The sequence below is a fragment of the Haliotis asinina genome, chromosome 16 (genome assembly GCF_037392515.1).
Source record: "Haliotis asinina isolate JCU_RB_2024 chromosome 16, JCU_Hal_asi_v2, whole genome shotgun sequence".
NCBI lineage: Eukaryota > Metazoa > Mollusca > Gastropoda > Lepetellida > Haliotidae > Haliotis > Haliotis asinina.
In genome coordinates this window covers 5,501,158-5,517,943 of record NC_090295.1, presented here as the reverse complement: position 1 = coordinate 5,517,943, position 16,786 = coordinate 5,501,158, and the positions used below count along the sequence as shown (strand labels likewise).

Below are 16,786 nucleotides of genomic sequence, written 5' to 3'. Positions count from 1 at the left end.
GGGTTCATCTAGGCACTTTCAGACGTCCATCGGGAGGCCTATTTCAGTTGACGTTAACTCGGCGATGTCATCTCACTCACAAACATTAACCGTAATATGCAAAATAAGCGATGCCTTAAGTAGATGCTGTACTAGGAGTGTAGTGCTTCAGCTCACTGACTCAAATATGGACGTCACAGGACTTAACAATATGAAGGAAGATTGATGCCGTTCTTTTGACATATATTGCTGAAACCAATTTCCGAATCAATCGAGTCAACTGCGCGTGAAATCATTGCTCTCAGAGAGGGTGATTTAGAGACAGTTGTCTACAATGGTGACAGGAGAATTGTTACCTTACAACAACTCTATAGATTGACAAAACTCACCCGACATCCACGCTAATACACAACTATAGCACGTGTTTATTTTGCTGAGGCCTGATTACATTAAATACTGCTACAGTTCATGTTAAGGTAATGATTTTGAGTCGTTATACTTCCATCCTGTAAACTGACAATGCTTTAAACTATTGTTGGTGCTCCATAAAATGCATAACAAACCGATAGATTTTAAGCGTTTGAAAGCAATACCTCTGGAATTGTGGAGAACTTGTTTTAGTAATGATTGACATGCTGATATTTTTCCATGTTCTCGATAAATCCATTTTATTGTTCTCCATAAATCCACTTCCTTGTTCATCATGTTTATACAAAAGAATGTGACGACCTCTCCGAATAATTATCCCTTTTTGTCTGTGTATGTTCATATCAAACATCAACTATTTTAGTCGTGACTCAAGATGATACAGGAGAAATAACTGAAATCTATTCTTTATTTCGGACTGACTCAGAACCCTCCTTGTTATCCCTGTCAAATGTTTCTGTATGACTAGATACGCTAATCCTTTTAGGATCCCCTGAGAAAATCAATCTTTTATGCTTTCTTTTTACTGGAGTTCCCTGACGTCAAAGTTACCTTCACAACATGAATATTGCTTGAAGGCTTTATTTGGCCATCATGGCATCGGCATTATTATCAGATTAGTTTTTATTGCACTAATGCATAATGTAAAGCAACCAGCAAGGTATCTGGTAGACGTGAACTGCAGTATTACACTGCAAACAAAGTCATCGATGGAGGATTGGACCTTAAACCGTAATATCATCAGCCAGACAGATTAGTTGTGTGTGCAACTACTGTATACAGCTCTGAAAGGCAATCGGTATTTAAATAAAGATGCAGGTAGTCATTAGGGACAGAGTTAGAAGTAACTAATATGTTTTTTATGAGTTTTCGGATGGTAGATATCATTTTCGCAATAAGTGGTTCCTCATAATGTAGATCTCTAATGTATTTCTAATTAGGTAGCGCAGATGGCGAAAGAGTTGAATGGTAATGGCAAGTATTGTCAGCATCCCCTTGCTTGTGTTGATGCGGTTGTTTAACCTGTTTCCATGATGATGTATTCACCTAATAGCTGTAGCGCGCTATTCATTAACATACGCTGTGATAAATAAGAAGTGCATTAGTGTCGTTATGACGTTCTAAGTGACAACCAATTGGATACAAAGTGCAAACAGAGAGATTTACAATTGACATACCACCACTCAAGCACTGGGTATATATAATATTAACCCCTTATGATTCTTCGTTCTTTTTGGATGCGGTGGGGTAGTCTAGTGGTGAAAGCGTCCTCTCGTCACGCTGAAAGTGTGGGTTCGATTCACATGGTTACAAAGTTTGAAACCCCGGTGTCCCCCGGCGTAAAACTGCTAGACTGTTTCTAAACGTGCCGTAAAAACATTCTCGCCCACTCTCTCTTTATTCCTTTGAAGAGCTTTCTGAAAAATATATGTTAACCTTTTTTGTCATACCCTAGGATTTAGAGAGGTTGGTGGTTCAGGTGGGCCATCCTTCACGTCGTTGACATAAGGTCTAAAGTCATATTTGTGTCTCGTAATGTTTGAAAATTGCTATATACGGTGTCAAAACAACTCATTCGCATCTTTCAGGAAGTAGCGGGTATGTATGTTACATATAGTTGTTAGAAACATCGGTGTCCAGACGCAATACTATTTTAAATCTTAGAGACAGTCATTAAGTCCGAATTTATAGTGACATCGGCAATATTTCAGTCATATCGCGTCTAAAATATGTCATACGCTAATACTAGATTATGTTACATGATAAAATCTGTCGCCAAAGAGCAGTAAAACAGTTTCAATATCAGAATTACAGATTAAACACTAGACTGTAACTGCAATGATTATATTGTAAATTAAACACTAGACTGTAACTGCAATGATTATATTGTAAATTAAACACTAGACTGTAACTGCAATGATTATATTGTAAATTAAACACTAGACTTTAACTGCAATGATTATATTGTAAATTAAACACTAGACTGTAACTGCAATGATTATATTGTAAATTAAACACTAGACTTTAACTGCAATGATTATATTGTAAATTAAACACTAGACTTTAACTGCAATGATTATATTGTAAATTAAACACTAGACTGTAACTGCAATGATTATATTGTAAATTAAACACTAGACTGTAACTGCAATGATTATATTGTAAATTAAACACTAGACTGTAACTGCAATGATTATATTGTAAATTAAACACTAGACTTTAACTGCAATGATTATATTGTAAATTAAACACTAGACTGTAACTGCAATGATTATATTGTAAATTAAACACTAGACTGTAACTGCAATGATTATATTGTAAATTAAACACTAGACTGTAACTGCAATGATTATATTGTAAATTAAACACTAGACTGTAACTGCAATGATTATATTGTAAATTAAACACTAGACTGTAACTGCAATGATTATATTGTAAATGCAATATCAAAGCTACATATTTCCAGCAACTGAAGGTAGACAGCCATGTTATAGTCCATGTGGACTTTTGTTACCTGCGTGGACCCCAGCTGGATTTACATCATAGTTTGGGGGCATTGCTTGTGGGCAAACCAGACATACATTACAAGAGCGTTGTTGATTCTACTATTAAACCAACAAGGAGGCGCAATACTTTGAATACAATGGGAAAATATTACTGTAAAGCAAATGAACTTGTTTAGAAGACGTTGCAAAATACAAGACAAGTGTGTTATTCCAAGACTGATCCAGGAAAATATCACTCCCACCGATATGCTGTTACGTTTGACGGTGTTCTTTACACACGTAAATAAGCAATGTGCTAGTATATATCATTGAGTATAGTTTCGCGTGACCGAATGGGATAAGGAAAGTATGAGAAACATTTTTAAATTTCAAAACAAATTTTATTCAGCCCTTGTAGGTCACGACCATTTTGTACAACCGAAAAACAAACAGAAGAAAGCGTGATCATTAAAAACGGTTTTACATAACTGAATTGTAAACAAGGTTGGATACTTGTGGTCATTAAATTATTGACATGAAATGAAATACTTTGTTCTGATGATTTTGACCACAGGGTATGTTTATGAATATTTACATCGTTTAAACAGCATATTCTCCAGGTGTTAAATTTTGTTTGTTGCAGGTACTGGAAGTAGTGCAGGCCTCGGAGTGTACGTGCTATCAGCATACATTGCACGTGCAGAGGCGGGTCCTTCAGCCGTCCTGTCCGTACTGTTGGGGGGAGTGTCCGCACTTCTGTCAGGTAGGAAGTTAGTTGAGGAAGAACTATCTATTCTGTAAGGGGTTACTAATCATTGGCTTTATGTCTTTTAAGAAATTACATTAGTATATGAATGTGGTCACCTGCGTGAGACAATGAACATAAACGTCTGCATTTCCAACATAGGATTAAATGGACTGAACGAGAGCTTGATCCTTGACCTGACGGTTATGTAACTGGAAAACATAAACCGTGCTCGTGTGCACCAAACTTATCAATCACATATATCTTTGTATGTCCTTGTACCTTACTAGCGAAGTAATAATTGCAGCGATATGTGACATGGGTTAGATTGCTACAAACATGTGGGTTTGAGATTACTGGAGAGTATGGCATGACTTGATGAGACACTGCTACAAACATGTGGGTTTGAGATTACTGGAGAGTATGGCATGACTTGATGAGACACTGCTACAAACATGTGGGTTTGAGATTACTGGAGAGTATGGCATGACTTGATGAGAGACTGCTACAGTATGTGACCTGGCTGAGTGTGGGATAGCTACACGATGTGACCTGGCTGAGTGTGGGATAGCTACACGATGTGACCTGGCTGAGTGTGGGATAGCTACACGATGTGACCTGGCTGAGTGTGGGATAGCTACACGATGTGACCTGGCTGAGTGTGGGATAGCTACACGATGTGACCTGGCTGAGTGTGGGATAGCTACACGATGTGACCTGGCTGAGTGTGGGATAAATACACGATGTGACCTGGCTGAGTGTGGGATAGCTACACGATGTGACCTGGCTGAATGTGTAGCTGCTATATGTGACATAGTTGAGAGTGGAATAGCTACAATGTGTGACATGGCTGAGAGTGGAATAGCTACAATATGTGACAAGGTTGAGTGTAGGATAGCATCAGTATGTGACAAGGTTGAGTGTGGGATAGCTGCAATATGTGACAAGGTTGAGTGTGGGATAGCTGCAATATGTGACAAGGTTGAGTGTGGGATAGCCGCAATATGTGACATGGTTGAGTGTGGGATAGCTACAATATGTGACAAGGTTGAGTGTGGGATAGCTACAATATATGACAAGGTTGAGTGTGGGATAGCTACAATATGTGACAAGGTTGAGTGTGGGATAGCTACAATATGTGGCATTACTAGGTGCGTGGTTGCTACATGTGACATGGCTGGGAGTGGGACAGCTACAATATGGCATGGTTGATTATCCTGCCTCACAAATTCTGTTATGTTCGTTGTTCCCTCTTACAAGCGAGTACCATTTTATGTACCAAGATGGCAATGCCGAACTATTTGGTACTTTGTGGTGGAAATTCTTTATATTTAATAACTGAATCATGCATGGTGTACGGAAATTATCGATAGAAGGGAGATAACTCGAAACTTGTTTTTCTTGTCGTCTGCAAATTTTATCCATGGGCACAAACAGTTTTGTAGCCGTGCTTCGAACAATTCAAAACTTACATCGAGGTGTTCGGTGAGATAAATACGTTGTTTACTGATCCCTCATGTAACATGAACAGACATCGAAGGTACATCAACCCATGTTCCCCTCGCGACCAGTGAACAACTTATAATGTCGGATCGCTACAGCATGTGACCTAGCTGAGTGTTGGAGAGCTACAGGATCGATGTGACCACTGCTCACCAATCAATCCTTGCCCAAACTTTATTATGTAATGTGTGTCGAAAAATAACTGTCACTCCACCAACTTATTTGAAGATGATTCATAAACGTATTCTTATGATTCTTTCTTTTTATCTTTCGTGATTATGGAAATACGTTTTGTCATCTATAGTCATATCCTACTGCTCCAATATGTTTGTTTGCTCCATCAACATTGTTTTTAGAATGGGTTTCAATTTATTATTCACAGCTATATATTCATGGCAGGCCCTAAAACTAACCTACCTATCAGTTTATCTACTGAATCAAATGTTTGCAGAACAATACGTACAAATGTATTGTTAAAATGTACACACACTTCAATTCCCGAAACATATTTGTTCGTAAACTACGTTTACCTCCCAAAGCCCATGTGTATACTTTGAACCAATACCGGTAATGTTTCATTGTGTTTGGCCATTTCGTTGTAAGTGTTACAGCTATTATTGCTAATAAATAACGTATATATTGAGCTAACCCTTAAAAGTGTTTCCACATCCTGTTACCTATGATATGGTGTCAAGGTCGATATGGTGGTTTGAAATTGGTTACGTTTTCGTGAAGAATATGAAGCTAATACGTCTGTCCCTTGACATTTTGCTCGGCATATCTAGCGTTGTTGAGCCGCACTTTCGTATTGATTAAATCTCGACTTTTCTCGTTTTCGACGAGGTTGTATTTGACGCAGGCCGCGAGAGGAGCCAAGGCAGAAGGTAATCAGTGGACGGTAGACAGTGAAAGATGGCGTGAGACGACAGTTACACGTGGAAGAGTGTTGCTCTTTTCCTCGCGAGTGTTGTAAGCCGCTTTTTAGTGTATTTAACAGCTTCCTTGTGATTCGGAATCTCATTTTTTCTTCCTGAGAGAGTCGCATCGTCTAAGATCGATTGTTTACGTTTCCTCTACGGTTCTCGGTTAGATATAAGCGCCAAGACAGCTCTGTTTTTTGTTGTTTCTTGCCTCCTGTACAGATGGGAACAGACATGAGACGGTCGATGGTGGGAGTTTTTCAAAAGATTTTATTTTGTACGTGATTCGACGTACTCTTTGTTATTTGAGATGGTAGCTGCTAACTAAACTGACACCGAACATGACTTTTGTTAATCCATGTACTGATTTTGTTACTGGTACACATGTCGCCTACGGGTCTGCTATTTCCCGTGATTTTGTTTCTCGGCCAAAATGGAGTTTTCAGTCACTTTTAATCGCCTCTTCCTAGCCATTCCTGTCCAGCGGGGTTATGTTGGGAGTGAGATAATATCCTTCATCACATAAGCAAACCTGGATGAATACTAAAGTGTGATTAGAACAAACTGAACTCATGAACATCTGTTGTAAATCAGGGACTGTAGGGCTCCGCCGCCGGCCTGACATGAAAATCGCTCTGTCAAACAAGTAGGAAGATCCCTCCGGATTTTCAATCGATGTTGACCACTCTCGCTTAAGGCTGTAATTGATCTGTTGGCGGTCCACGTCGATTGCATCCCGGGCGGTCCAAGTTTAGATTTGTTTGCCTGACAAATCGAAAGTATTGTTTCCACTAACTACATTGCAAACCAGTGATCATGTCCGCGCAACGCTCAATTGGGCTTCAACGCTTGTACATGGAGTAGGTTTATTAACGTTTAAGTGACTGAGGCAGACATGTGTCTTTGAAGCCTCTAATTCGATTGATACACGACTCAATTTATGTATTTCGAAAAACTGAAAGTAAACTGACTGAACGCATAGGCGGATCCAAACGGGGTGGGGGGAGGGCATGGGTTCAGTGGTACCTACTCCAAATCCCCTCCCCTCTATTTGTTAATTAAATGACCAGTTCATGAAACTCTCGTGCAAACGTGTGAAAAAACCCCGTGTACATCCCCATCAACCTCATCCCACCTCAACCCCCACCAAGCATAACCACCCTACCCCTACCCCATACCCTTTCTCAATGGACAGGCTGGATCCGCTCCTGAGACGGATTACTTAGCAGCGATGCCAGACAACACATTTCTTCTTCCTGAACATTTGTTTTATTGATTTGTCCATGACGTAGTTAATAGCCGCACTACTATCATAGCAAGTGGTATGTAATGTGACCTGATAGATGAAAAAATGGCATACTCAGGTCCTTATTCGGGGAATGTTTAGGGGCATTACTATTGTACCTGTACATCACAATACTTCCGGTTTCTTCATGACGAGTTGACGTTCACTCAGAAACTTTCTTTGATCTGCCTGCGACTTAATGGCCTGGGGAGACATGATGTATTGTCTCAGAATTTCCAGGTGAGAATATATGTCAGTCTGGAACACAGCGAACCAAGGTATTTAAAGGGATGATTCATGATTCTGTGTCTGGAATGAAACTAATTTTAAGTTCTTTTCAACAGTAGGATAGTCCGAATAATATTTGCTCCGGTCCCTCTGATCGAGGAATAGATTATTCCTTATAGCCATCTTGTTATGAACTTTATGACAATAACTTCTGACATGTGGCTTTTGTCAGACAAATATTTACATACCGGAAGTCACAGAGAAAGATGTTTATTGTACAAAAGGCCTCCGGCCCATAAATATTGCATTTATACATTTACATTATACATAATAATAATAATGAGGGTACTGTGGATACCCCATTCTCAACCCCACAGAAGGGCACAAACATCACCCCTGATAACCCCGGTTATTTTTTGCAATAAGTAGTAATAAGTGCCCAAAGTGAGAATCATGTTACATGCAGTAAATTACGTTACAGCTATGGAATTACGAAGTCGCTATGTAGTAACTTCTTTTCGAATAGTTGCGATTTACGAAACATTTCGACTTGGTCACGGCTGCAGGAGGTTTGTCTTAAAATATACCATAACGCCATCAAAGCAAAGTTGAAATCAATTAATCATTTGAACACAATAGCATCATCCATACAAATGGTACCCTGTTCCTGGGGTAAGGACAACAACTGAATCTCCTATCTTCGTCCATGTTCGCAGTGAAGTTCCAAATGCTGGTTCCTTTGATGTTTTCAAGCCGACGCAATAAAATTATAACATAAGAGTTTTTGCTGTTGATCGAATAGCTGTACCATGAGAGGAGCTCCTTGTGACAATGTTCTGAAAGAGACCGCTCAGGGAGAATCTCTTTCAAGCTGGTTTTCCTCTTCTTCATCCACGTACATGAACATTCGTCGGCGGTTAAGAAAGAACAGGCCTCAATCCTCTCAACAAGACTACTCGACAAATATAGTACATCCTTCGAACTAAAATTTATAAAGTTCTTTAATCTTCATAGGACGATCAATAAGCTTGAACCCCGTGAATGCAATTGCTGTCTAAGAACGTGAGCAAGACCAGCAGCACTCACTGCATACCAAGGGGACGTTGATTACAACGGCACTGAGGACAAAGAAATTTGACAAGGGAGATCTAATTTGCCGTAGTTATTGCTAAACGTGCTTAGATTTGAAACACTGTCAGAAATCAGAACGGAAACAGTCTTTCTCTGTTCACGTGATGTGTGTTGTTTGTTTAAGGTTTGTTCACACTGTTGCTGGCCCTCGTTGGGGCCACCATAATGCTATCTCTTGAAGATCAATAGTCATTTCCCCTTGTCAGAAGTGATCTAGCGGGGTAATTGTATCTCAGATCAAATAAACAGCAAAAAATGAAATCGGAGAAAAACGCGTTTATTGACCGAACCACTAGGCGCGAAATGTCACGAGAGTGTGTGATGGCAGTTTTTGACCCCCGATAAATTTTCTTCAGTAAGTAATTTCTAGCAATAGTATTCACAATTGGCTGCGAAAGTCACCCATGACCCAAGTTTCGGATCGACCCTTTGAGACTCTTTTACACGGACGCAAGTTTCTAGATTGGTTCTGATCTCAAAGAGAAATTGCTTGCTCTATTGTTTATCATATAAGAGATCGATGAGGGCCCAGACTTGCACTTTAGGCACTGGCACTCTTTGTGTCTGATCTTACGGAAGTACATCATCAATAGTTCAGAGAAAATATTCTTTATACTCTGATGTAAATTGAACGTTTACACATTACATAACCAGTGCACCTTTAATATAAATACACAAATGTTTAATCCCGGCAAATAGGATTATATGTGATAAACGTACATGCTGATCAATGTTCAGCGGTTTTCGGGAGCTTACTTTATCGATCACCCGTGTTACTAAATCGTGGTGATTGGGCTGCCGAGCCTTTGGGTCGGCAAATTTATAAGCGTAATACCGTAAACAAGTGATGCTAATGCAGACTTCGCCTGAATCGGTATTGGTACTTGGCGAGCTCAGGGTTTCTCGGACTTTGCCCAAGCTGACGACTGTATTTCCACCTTAACATCCAGCAGTTGTGCCGGCTTCTAGTAGTTATTATAAGGCCAATTATTTAGCGTTGAACTCACGATGCACGGGCATGCGTTAACACCCCACCTGCATACTATATGGCAGGCATAATAACCCCGGCGGTAGATTGTTAACAATCATATGACTAATCCCATCAGGTACCCATTTACTGCTGGGTGAACTAGAGGCGGTTTCGAACAAACTCACATGCCAAAGGTGAGACCTGTCGTAGACACTCTCTACCAAAGAGACTCTCCTTTTCTTCAACAAATTTGTAACCTGGAGGAGAAGGGGGGAGGGGGAGGAGGTATTGAGACTGCAGATTTGATCTGTGTATTTAAGACCCAATCGATCAATGAGGCACTGTAGGTAATTCTGCTGACTGTTACAGTTTACATTTAATCAGCAGCGTTCTTCACATACCGACAATACATATACCTGCAGGGAGCACTGTTTCAATGTATCGGACTTTTGGTTACATTGATTTTGAAGCTTGGACTCTACGGAGTTGTTCTGTTTTCATCATTTTCGGATGTGTTGATGTGTATTTACGTGGAGTCTTTCAACGTCCACACAACGGTGTTGAGTGTATGATAACAATGGCGATGGGATGGTTATGAAATACGTTTTGAAAAACATTAAACATCCTAACAATAAGAGTACATAGTGATCATCCCCTAGCGGATTTAATAATGAGTGAGTCGGTTTAGTTTTACGCCGTACACAACAATATTCCAGCTATATGGCGGCGGTCTGTAAATAATCGAGTCTGGACCAGACAATCCAGTGATCAACAACATGAGCATCGATCTGCGCAATAGGGAACCGATGGCATGCCAACGAAGTCAGTGAGTCTGACCACCCGATCCCGTTAGTCGCCTCGCACGACAAGCATAGTCGCATTTTATGGCAAGCATGGGTTGCTGAAGGCTTATATATAGTACCCCGGAACCTTCACGGGTCATTTAATAATGACTGATCCTGGGTCTAAAATACTATTGAATGGGGCGGTGGGGGTAGCCGAGTGTTTGTTCGTGAGGTCGAAAACCCAGTTCGATTCCCCATAAGGATATAAGCGTGGAACACATGTCTGGTGTCCCACCTAGTATATTGGTGGAATATTTATTAAACCATACTTACACACTCACTATTCCTGAATATTGATTCACAATTTCAGTCATTGCCAGGAACTGTTTCTGTTTACCTTCTGTTGCACACCTAGTACATGACTACTACTGTGTGACTACATATCTGCTCGAAACTGACATTCAATAAACAGAAAGAGATCACATATACAGTATTTACTCATTATAGAGCTTCTCTTCCCAGTATTTGATCAGACACTAATGATCGATGCTTGACATTTACCTTCAAGAAAATTTCTATAAACATTCACTTCCGTGAGGTGTTTGTTAGACATTGTACCTTGCAAAGAGCCATGTCACACTGACATGGACGTATCTTAAGGCATGGATTGATTTATACGGCCCGTTTTAATACCAAGCTTCGGGTATCGTCTCGGGAAATGATGAAAAACGTTGTTTCCCCATCTGTTGTATTAGTCAATCTGGTAGACTTATCTCCTATTGTTAATCGGAATTTTAAACCAAGATCTAGTTTTGAACATGAAATCAAGCGCATAGGTGAATCAGCCGTATTAGCAAAGACCGATGGGATGTTTGTTCTTCAGGTTATCACAAATACAGTCTTACCATGAGAACTGAGTGACAGTCTGTTCTCTCGCATTTTTTTTCCTTTGCAGTACCTGACTTGTAGCGATACAGGGTAGAAGCTACCTCACCTTTCTCAGCCTACGAAGCAAAGTTGGTCAATATCTGGCATAGAGGCATTGTGGTCATGGCTGATTATGGGTCCGCATCATGACTGTGGTTCCAGTGTCGGGACTGTGGTTCCCATATTATGACTGTAGTTTCCGTGTCCTGGCTGTGGTTCCTGTATCATGAGGTGTCGTGGTTAAAGTGTCGTGAGCGCGGTTTCGGCAATCGGTTTGTTATGTCATAAATCGATTATTCAAATTACATGATAAATCTGAAGTCATTCACGAACTTAAAAAGTTAACGTTTGGGTCGGCTGAGATCTATATACCAACAATATCAACATCATGACGTGCAATTTCACTAAAATTCACTTCTATATGTGGATTAACTGACATGTATACTCTAACGCACTTTAAACTGACACTCGACAACTAATTCGACACTTCACTGCCCAAATTGACAAACAGTCATCTAACAGACGTCTTCATCAGCCGGTCCGGAAATCCAGCTTTGTCGTGGCCTGAATAGGAATGCAGCAGCTTCATAAACAGTTTCTGCATCGTGGCTGTCGGTTGCAGCGGAGACAAGCACAGAATCCAATATCCGCAGCTCACAGCCTGTTTTATATCTCACTTGAACATTGGGCCAAGGGTTAACTATTGGTATACTCAAGAATATTTTGGGTTGTTTTCAGTTGTGAAATTTACTGGAATATCACTGAAAACGTAAAATGATACTGAGGTATTTATGACCTGACATATGTCACACACATACGGATGGAAAACTTCAGAAACTCATGTTTGTCTGACAAGTCGACCAATGGGATCAAATGGTCAGGTTGGTCTGACGAGCCTGAAGCATGGCATCGTATACCCAAACGTAACGTCAGTCGCTGGATTGTCTGTTCGGGCTCTACTATTCGCAGAACGTGATAGACGTTAAACAACTAACGATCACACACAACATGACAATGGAGAAACGGGTTTGAACTGGTCTACAACAATCCATCTCATCGGGCTGTCAGGTTCGCTGACCTCGCTGATCATTGTCATCTCCAAAGTATATATCAATGATTGTATGGTTCTATGCTCATTATGTTGATCACTGGATTGTCAGGTTTAGACACAATTATTGTCATGCTGCCGCCATACAGCTGGAACATTACTAAGAGCGGGGATAAACAACAAACAAAATACATCTATGCTCACGATCTTAATCACTGTGATCCCTGGCATATTTACAGATCGTCGTCATACCATACTGACGTGTATATATTGACGAGTGCGGCTGTAAACAACAAACAAATATCATGATATCAATCACTTGGTTTTCTGGACTCTGCCACGACTGTCATATGTCTGGAATATTGCCGAGCGCGCGACTCACAAAACAATATTCACCGTCCAAACAATGACCAATGAGTCATGCTTCAGTATGTTTCTATGTGTGTTTACAGGTGTGTGCCATGCGGAGCTGGCGGCTCGATTCCCTCGGGCCGGGTCCTCCTACGTGTACAGCTACTCCACTTTCGGCGAGCTGTGTGCCTTCATCACGGGATGGAACCTCCTCCTAGAGCACGTCCTGGGAGCAGCAGTGGCGGCAAAAGCCTGGAGCGGATACGTCGACTACATGCTCAACGACACCGTCAACAGGTGCGTCAACAGATTCGAGTTAATCATTCTTTTAAAATAATACATGTATATGTTGCTGTTAGCTCGACAGTCTCCAGCGACTGTTCATTATTTATGGCTAGGGGTGCAGGATGGAGGGGCGATGAAGATTTTAAGTTGGGATCACCCATTTTGCTCTGGGGACGTAGGGAGGTCATCAATTTTGTACATGAAAATATTCCAATATTATGCTTAAAATATGGGAAGGAAGAGGTAGTCATTGACATTGTACATGACACTTACACTGCACATGAATCTCCATTAAAATCACCATCATTCCCAACCCCACTTACCATAGATTATGAACGGTGCCTTAGTGACAGTTACATACACTACTGATATGTGTGACATAACAGGAAGTTGCCAGTCATTCCCTGCAGCCTTTATAACTAACTACCTGTTGTCCATGTGTCTGGTTGTTCCAACAAGCACACCTCACACTGGGGCGCATTATTCCATATTGATGCATTTTCACTGTAAGTAACTTCTCGGATAGACCAGTACTTAGGTACAGTTAATTAACTTTAGCTTTGAACGACAGGGAGAGTTCTATGAATATACAACTCGTTATTAATAATAATAGCTTAAGATTTGATTATGCTGACACAAAACTTCGCTTATACCTTATGCGTTATTTCATTTATGCACATCTCTAATTCAACGTCACTACCCTCCTCGATATCTCCAGGGTATACGTTCCGAAAAGTCTCCACTACACCCTGGACGCATCTACCGGTCGGCCCGATAATTTTATTACCTCCCTTTGCTGGTTCCGCATTCTCACAGTAGCCAATCAGCAAGGCTGCCGATATAAACGAACTTGCCAGTGTCAACAAAGGTAGCAGTTGCAACTGCGAAGGTTTGGGGAAATCATACAGACAAATTTATAGGTCGTAAACCTTTTTAAAAACATAAGCAAGAAATCCATCTTCCTCTTTCAGAGAACCTCTGCATGTTTGTTCGCCAAGTTTAATCGGTTAGAGAATTTAAAAAGCGAAAGTGAGTTGTGATTGGTTCGCTCAACTTCCCAGCGTACACACCTGATTGGATAAAAAGCTAGCCAAGGGAGGTAATAAATTTATCGGGCTGACCCGTAGATGCATCCAGGGTATAGTGGAGACTGTTCGGAACGTATACCCTGGAGATATCGAGGATGCGTCACTACAAGTGTGGTCTGATTTTAGCAAATACCTTTCTGTCGGACATCGTATGGTTGTCTAGAAATAAAAGATGATTCATTATTCATAATTTTAGGTAGTGTCGAATCTGGGATAATTCAAGTGTTACGTGGACCCCAACAGACTACCTTAACGGTCTGAATGATAACAGAAAACTCACTACAAATATTTCGAATGCTAAATGTCATTTATAAAGTGGTAAAATATAACAAATGTTATATTTGGAATTACTCTTTGTCAGTAAAGTAAATATCCCGGTACTTTTGTTGAGCCCCATCCAGGATTCGAACCCACTACCTAAAACGCAGACACCTATAGCTAATCGCCACCACACAGCGTCAGGCACCTCAACCACTCAGCCACCGATCGAGACGTCCACCTAAATGGTATTTTGCGCGTACTGGTCTGTACATGATACCTGTCTCGGTGGTCCCCAGGACGAGGAGGAACAATTCCGCCACAGTTCCTGAGATTTAGCTTCAAGGGTATCGTCACTTTCTTCGATGGCTGACCTTTGGAATACGTGCACATGGATACACAGACATCTTTGGATTGTCCCTCCATGTATTGATGTAAAAGGCCCTCCCTGAGAATATGTTAGCCATGGTACTTAATTTCACACCTGTCCATTCTCAAGGGCGTCTGTGGCTAGCCGAAGCTGTGCACATTTTTAGACAGTTAACGTTTAAGAGAGCCTCCGTATACCAATCGGTGCGTTTTGTTTCTGGCCTCGTGAAATGACATATACCACTCCGTATACTTGCTGTTATGGTAATCAAAGGTTGGGTTCATATTCACATTCTTTCAGAAGTGAAAGGATATCAAACGTTGGCAGACAATAGAACTTGCAGTCAAATTGGGTACTGGCATCTAGCTACTCTCACGAAAAGACGGTACAACCTATCGAATGGCAAAGGATGACTTCAAACACACGTTAATACATTTCTGCATGTCCGGAGGGTTCATGGTATGACAAATGGTCAATTTAGTTGTATTCCGGTGATTGAGAGTGGTGGTTTGATTCTGACTGAGATTTCGTCAGACACGTGTTCACTGCTGGTTAAGTGCTTAGTGCCGGCTCTGACATTACCTGGTGTTTTGCTGTTTGCAGTTGGATCATCGACCAGGTTATTAACATCGTGATGAAACGTTGTCCCATCTTACTGGTGAATGCCACTGCGCCTTAATATTGTCCAGATAGTACTGACCTGTGACTCTGCAGTAAACAATGCTGAGCGAGGTATGGCTAGTCATTGGCATGTATACCTATACCATTGTGGACCCATCCCCATAACATGGACGTTGGACGACGTTTACGCCCTAAACACGCTCACAAAGACGTGAATGAATGAACCTGGACCTGTCAGAAAACATGGCATTAGGCCAACGTCGATTGTCCCAGTTCCTTCAAAACTGACTCAGATTCACGTTTAAAGTTGTGGTTTGCTCATGGAAGTCGTACATTTAACTCCCATCTGTGGGGACGATTTCACGAGTATTTTACTCCAGTTCCTTATTTCAGTGGCAGTTTGCACACTATTCCTTAAGCCTCCATTCCGTTTGAGTTGTGCTGTGAAGGTGTTCTTGACCATTGAGTGTCAAGAGCTGTGTTGACGTTATGTGTTTGTTGGTACCGGCCCAACAATCTGCAAATGATAGATTCAGAAACATGTACTAGTATTTTAGCAGCCATATTCTCATGTGTGTCCTGTTGCATAATCCAGGCATGTGAAGGTTCAGTTTGCACCAAACATCGAATGATCAAAACTGTTCATGTAGTTCACATCACAAAATGTCCCCCTGCCTTTTTGCATAGTAATATGTATGAGTTCAGTGTTTGTCATTCAGACAACACTTCTGTTTGGTGATGGTATAAAGGATTTAGGTAGTAATTACTATCAAAGATAGGTGAAGATTGAGGGAGACGTATGTCTAGGCCTGATAACACAATGATACATAATGTTATTCCCCAACTTTTCCTGGGTGCGTGGATTCATATTGCACATACACCGAAAATAGAATGGTATAACGCAACCGATTTAGATAGATTATTTATTTTCAATCACCACAACCATAGTTTAAGATTAATATACGAATTGAACTGATATTCGTAGAATGAAATAACCCGACTATGACGTCACTGCATTGTATCTTCGTTTCCTGAAGTCAGTGGGCAAGTTTACGTGATCAGTGGAATGTACGTAAGACGTTTTCGGAAAAACAAAAATGGTTTTATCAGCGATTGTGCACAAGGAACACAGGAACTCAGGGCCAAGGCTTGCCAACACTAGGCCACGGTTAGAATAAGAACGGAATCAGAATATCAAGGCTAGATATAACCACAGGAACACAGGGCCAAGGCTAGATGTAAGTACAAGACCACAGGACAAAGGGTACATGGAAGCACAAAAATACGGGGCCAAGGCTAGATATCAGCACAGGAACACAGGACAAAGGCTACATGGAAGCACATAAACACGTGACCAAGGCTAAATATCAGCACATGAAC

At 40.9% G+C, this 16,786-nt stretch overlaps 1 protein-coding gene across 1 annotated transcript in view; it reads left to right on the top strand.

The window, feature by feature from the left end:
* The window catches only part of LOC137268884 (high affinity cationic amino acid transporter 1-like), a 50,876-nt gene that overhangs the window by 21,668 nt on the left and 12,422 nt on the right, over positions 1-16,786 (top strand). Inside the window, exons 3-4 of the mRNA XM_067803472.1 lie at positions 3,535-3,654; positions 12,886-13,081. Coding sequence (XP_067659573.1) covers positions 3,535-3,654; positions 12,886-13,081 — 316 coding nt within the window. The remainder of the gene's footprint in view (positions 1-3,534; positions 3,655-12,885; positions 13,082-16,786) is intronic.